The sequence below is a fragment of the Lissotriton vulgaris genome, chromosome 3_2, assembly GCF_964263255.1.
Source record: "Lissotriton vulgaris chromosome 3_2, aLisVul1.2, whole genome shotgun sequence".
NCBI lineage: Eukaryota > Metazoa > Chordata > Amphibia > Caudata > Salamandridae > Lissotriton > Lissotriton vulgaris.
This window is the reverse complement of record NC_141690.1, coordinates 255,675,376-255,680,850: the sequence shown is the minus strand read 5'-3', so window position 1 is coordinate 255,680,850 and position 5,475 is coordinate 255,675,376. Positions and strand designations below refer to the sequence as shown.

General features: G+C 50.0%; 1 protein-coding gene across 1 annotated transcript; it reads right to left on the bottom strand.

Annotated features, from left to right (window-relative positions):
- Positions 1-4,331: 4,331 nt before the first annotated feature.
- Positions 4,332-5,219, bottom strand: LOC147725619 (uncharacterized). The gene is made up of 2 exons (XM_086964471.1): positions 4,953-5,219; positions 4,332-4,892 (listed from the first exon to the last, which is right to left on the bottom strand). The coding sequence occupies exons 1-2, from the start codon at positions 5,217-5,219 to the stop codon at positions 4,332-4,334; spliced, it is 828 nt and encodes a 275-aa protein (XP_086820597.1).
- Between the last annotated feature and the right edge of the window lie 256 nt (positions 5,220-5,475).

Below are 5,475 nucleotides of genomic sequence, written 5' to 3'. Positions count from 1 at the left end.
CATCAAATGCCTTTTGACAGTTTACTGTCCACTGAACCTTTTTGGGCATCTTCTTAGATGTCAGATCATTAAGAGGAGTCACAATGGACCCATAGTTCTTAACAAAATTCCTGTAGTACCCAGTCAGGCCCAAGAAAGCTCTGACCTGAGTCTGGGTAGGTGGAGGGGACCAGTCCTTTATGGTCTGGATCTTACTCTCCAGTGGTTGAACTTGGCCTCCACCTACAAGGTGGCCCAAGTATACAACTTTACTCTGCCCTATCTGGCACTTGGTTGCCTTGATAGTGAGGCCTGCCTTTTACAGAGCCTCTAGCACTTCCTTCAGGTGGACCAAGTGATCCTCCCAGGTGGAGCTAAAGACAGCAATATCATCCAGATATGCTGTGCAAAAGTCATCCAACCCAGTAAGGACTTGATTCACCAACCTTTGGAAGGTGGCAGGTGCATTTTTCAAACCAAAGGGCATCACCACAAATTGATAATGCCCACCTGGGGTAGAAAATGCAGTTTTGGCTTTAGACTCCTCAGCTAACCTGATTTGCCAGTAGCCAGCTGTCAAGTCAAATGTGCTCAAATATTTGGCAGAAGCCAACTTGTCAATGAGCTCATCTGCCCTTGGAATAGGGTGTGCATCTGTCCTGGTGACAGCATTGAGTCCTCTGTAATCCACACAGAACCTCATCTCTCTCTTGCCATCTTTGGTGTGAGGTTTGGGGACCAGAACCACTGGGCTAGCCCAGGGGCTCTCTGAAGGCTCAATGACACCTAATTCCAGCATCTTTTGCACCTCAGTCTTTATACAGTCCCTGACGTGGTCAGGTTGCCTGTAAATCTTGCTCTTTACAGGAAGACTGTCACCAGTATCCACCACATGGGTACACCAGTTAGTCTGACTGGGTGTCAAGGAGAACATATGCCTGCAAAACTTGTCTACAGTCACGTTGCTGATGTTCAGTGAGGCTGCCATCTAAGGCCACACCATCAACTGAGCCATCCTCAGGGTTCTGAGTGAGCAGGTCTGGGAGAGGGTCACTCTCTTCCTCCTGTCCCTCATCTGTAGCCATGAGCAAGCCCATGTCTTCCCTGTTGACATATGCCTTTAGTCTGTTGACATGGAGCACCCTGTGGGGGCTCCTGGGAGTTCCTAGGTCCACCAAGTAGGTAACCTCTCCCTTTTTCTCCAGAATTGTATGGGGTCCAGACCATTTGTCTTGGAGTGCTGCTGGGGCCACCGGCTCCAACACCCATACCTTCTGTCCTGGCTGATACTCAATCAGGACAGCCTTTTGGTCATGCCAAGCTTTCTGTAATTCTTGGCTAGCCTCAAGGTTTTTGGATGCCTTTTCCATGTACTCAGCCATCCTGGAGCGGAGACCAAGTACATAGTCCACTATGTCCTGTTTAGGCTTTTTGAGAGGTAACTCCCATCCTTCCTTCACAAGACACAGGGGTCCTCTTACAGGGTGCCCAAACAACAATTCAAAGGGGCTGAAGCCAACCCCCATTTGTGGGACCTCTCTGTAAGCAAACAGAAGGCAGGGTAGAAGGATATCCCATCTTCGCCTGAGCTTTTCAGGTAATCCTTTGATCATACCCTTTAGGGTCTTGTTAAATCGTTCAACAAGCCCATTGCACTGTGGATGGTAGGGAGTGGTGAACTTGTAGTTGACACCACATTCCTTCCACATAGCTGTCAAGTATCCTGACATGAAGTTGGCACCTCTGTCAGATACTACCTCCTTAGGAAACCCCACTCTGGAGAAAACTCCAAGTAAGGCCCTGGCCACAACAGGAGCTGTTGTGGTCCTAAGTGGATTTGCCTCTGGGTACCTGGTGGCATGGTCCACCACCACCAGTATGAATCTGTGCCCAGATGCTGTAGGGGGATTCATTGGTCCAACAATATCAATCCCCACTCTTTCAAAGGGCACCCCCACCACAGGTAGTGGTATCAGGGGGGCCTTTGTGGTACCACCTGCTTTGCCACTGGCTTGGCAGGTTACACAGGAGCGACAAAACTCCTTGGTGTCTTCAGACATGTGGGGCCAGTGAAAGTGAGGGACAAGCCTGTCCCAAGTCTTGTTCTGGCCTAGGTGTCCTGCTAAAGGAATATCATGGGCCAAGGTAGGAAGGAAGCCCCTAAATTGCAGAGGTATAACCAACCTCCTGGTTGTACCGGGCTTGGGGTCTCTACCCTCTGAATAAAGGAGCCCATCATCCCAATACACGTTATGGGTACCTTGAGCATTCCCAGCAGCCTCAGCAGCAGCCTGCTGTCTGAGGGGTTCAAGGGAAGGACAGGTTAACTGAGCCTGCCCCAAGTCTGCTCTAGAAGGTCCCCCTGTCCCCAGAAACTCAACCTGATCAGGTTCAAGTTCTTCAGGGACAGTTCCTTCAGGGGTCTCCAGATCAGCTTCCTGTGAAGGCTGATCCTCACTTGTAGGCAGTTGGGAAGGCGCCGCCTTTACCCTCCTGTTCTTCTTCTTGGAAGGTGCTTGGTCCATTGTTCCAGGATCCAAGACCTGAGGTTCAGAGAGGCACTTTTTGGCCTGTGACCTGGTCACAGCAAGGACATGTGATGATATCCCTAACATCTCTGCATGAGTCCTGTACTCAACTTCTGACCATAGAGAGCTCTCCAGGTCATTGCCCAACAAACATTTAACTGGGAGATCTGCACTAACCACAACTCTTTTTAGGCCAGTTACCCCTCCCCAGGAAAAGTTAACAATTGCCACACTATGGCCTTCATTAGGATTGCGGTTTTTCCGCATCCTCCGGGCTGGCGGAAGTGTCCGCCGGCCCTGAGGATGCGGAAAAACCACTGCGGAGCCTTCACAGACCCCCCGCCAGATTAGGATGGTTGGGGGGTCAGGAAGACCGTCCGCAGCTTTTCCGCCGCGGTCGCTTTCCGACCGCGGCGGAAAAGCTCTAACATGTCTGGCGGTGTCTATCAGACACCGCCAGGCATATTAGGATGTCAGCATTTCTATGCCTTTCCACGGCGGCATTTCCGCCGAGGAAAGGCATACGGACTTTTGTTTGGGGGCCCGTTGCGGGCCCCCAGGGGTGAAGGGGGGGTGGGGGGTGCACATGGGGGGTACCTATGGTACCCCCCTGCATTTGTGTGCACGAAGCGGCAGGCACCTCGAGGTGCCTGCCGCTTTGTGCATGCAAATGCACTGCTTTCATTTTTAACCTTGCGGCGGGTGCTGCTAGAAGCAGCACCCGCCACAATGTTAAAAATACAGGATGTGACCGCCAGGGTGGCGGTCACATCCTAATTGCACAGGAGGGACCGCCGCTGCCCCTGCGGACGGTCCCTCCTACTCTGGGGTGGCGGACGGACGCAGGTCCGTCCGCCATCCTAATCGACCCCTATGTGTAGTAGTGACATTGCTGGCATTGGTCAACAGGTAATTATCACCTGGTATGTATTGTCCAGGGTCCACAAAGCTAGGTGTCACCATAGTGACACTGGCACATGTGTCCCTGTATGCTTGAGCCACTTTTTCATTAATGAAAGGCGTCTGCCTGTACTTGCCCAGATTACTGGGGCTGACAGTAGTGGACAAATCTATTTCCACATCACAAATCAGAACAGCCTGTGCAGGGGTTCTGACTAGGCCAGAATCTCCCTCAGTTCCCAAGGTGATACCCACTACCCCCTTAGTTTGTGGACCAACACTGCTGACTGTACTAGTGGGTGCAGTTGCCTTAGGGGCTGCAGTGTTGGTGGCTCCACCCTTTTTACACTCACTGTTCCAGTGAGAGGTGTTTTTACATGTACTACACCAGGGTTTTCTTTGACCTTATTTCTTCTTCTTCTTGGAAGTTTGGGACCCACCCTCAGTATTAGTTTGGGGCCCTGTTGAAGACTTCTGGTCTTTAGCTTTCTGCTCCCCACCTTTCTGGTCTGTTTTCTTTTGGTCACCACCCTGGTTCTGGTTCCGGTTATTTTGCTTAACTCTGGTTCTAACCCATTTGTCTGCCCTCTTTCCCAATTCTTGGGGAGAGGTCAGATCTGAGTCAATCAGGTGTTGATGCAACTGCTGGTTCTGACAATTATTTAAATTTTGTTCTCTCATCAGTAAATTGTACAATCCTTCATAGTCTGTAACCTTACTTCCCAGCAACCATCCCTCCAGAGCCTTAGTGGCACATTCAACAAATTCAGACCAGTCCTGAGTCTGTGTCTTCTGGGTTTCTCTGAACATTAACCTGTACTGTTCAGTGGTTAAGCCTAACCCATCTATCAGAGCACTCTTCAGGACTAGGTAGTTTCTAGAATCCCCATCACTAACTGTGAGGACTCTGTCTCGGCCTCTACCTTAAAAGGAGAGCCACAAGATTGCTGCCCACTGCTCCTGAGGGATCTGCTGTACTTTGCAGGCTCTCTCAAGTGCAGTCATCCATTTGTGGATGTCATCCCCAGCTTTGTAGGGGGGCACAATCTTACTCAGGTTTCTGTTATCAAAAGACCTGTCTTTATCCTTAGGGATAATGCTGCCACCAGTGGATCCTAATCCACTCTCTCTAGGCTGTCTTGCTTTAGCAAGTTTCTCTTGGGCCAGGGCAACTTCTAATTCTTGCTTCTGGATCCTAAGCTCAGCCTCTCTCATTTTGACCTCATGTTCCCTCCTCTGAGGGGTTGCCATCCTCCTTCTGGAGTGACCATGAGAACCTCTAGAAGCATGGGAGGTGTTGGGTTCACCTGAGTGATTCGTTCTCCTCCTTTGCTCCTGGTTAAGTCCACCTGGGGATCTGAATGGGTTGGACCCACTCTCAGTCCCAAATAGGCTTAAGTTAGCCTGGTTACGTCTGCTGACTAGCACCTGACTATTTCTACCATCATCAGAGTCACTGCCCTCCCCTTCTGTCTCCTCTTCTTCCTCCTCCTCCTCAGGCTGAGTATCTCCAGTGACTTGGTCTTCCTCATCTATCTGGACAACAGGGACAGGGGTGTCAGTATTATCATCTTCAGTGGGAGAGCCTCCATCCACATTCCCTGTGGGGTCTGGTTTGGAGGTCTTTAGAGCTTCAGACTGGTCTAAAAGCTCTCTGAGGTGGTCTGCTGTAGGGGTTGGACCCGTCTTGATACCTCTTAAGGTACACAGCTGCCTCAGTTCTTTAAAGTTAAATATAGCAAATTTGAATGGTGCCCTTGGAGGGTTACTCACAACAGGGGTAGGTCCAGTGGACCCCTCTACTCCAGACATTGCTCTAGTGTGGGTGGATATGTTGCAATCTACCTACACTAGTGTTTACCTACTAAACCTATCTAGTAGTTGTAGTTAGGGTGTGCTACTCCCTATCCTCTACAACAACTAAGTTCAGTAGAACTTAAGTATACTAGTCTTGTTTTATATGTACCTAACAGGTACATGTATGATCTTTCAAATGATACTCTCAAAGATTGTGATGGTAAAACAACAGCAAGCTCAAATCCTAACCACTGCTCACCAATGTGAGAAG

What these genes read in the sequence shown, in the direction of transcription:
- LOC147725619 (XM_086964471.1), bottom strand. Translation starts at nt 5,219, where the DNA reads ATGTCTGGAGTAGAGGGGTCCACTGGACCTACCCCTGTTGTGAGTAAC. An exon ending in ATACTGACACCCCTGTCCCT is followed by an intron (nt 4,893 to 4,952) that starts GTTGTCCAGATA and finishes GAGGAGGAGGAG; the next exon opens with GAAGAAGAGGAGACAGAAGG.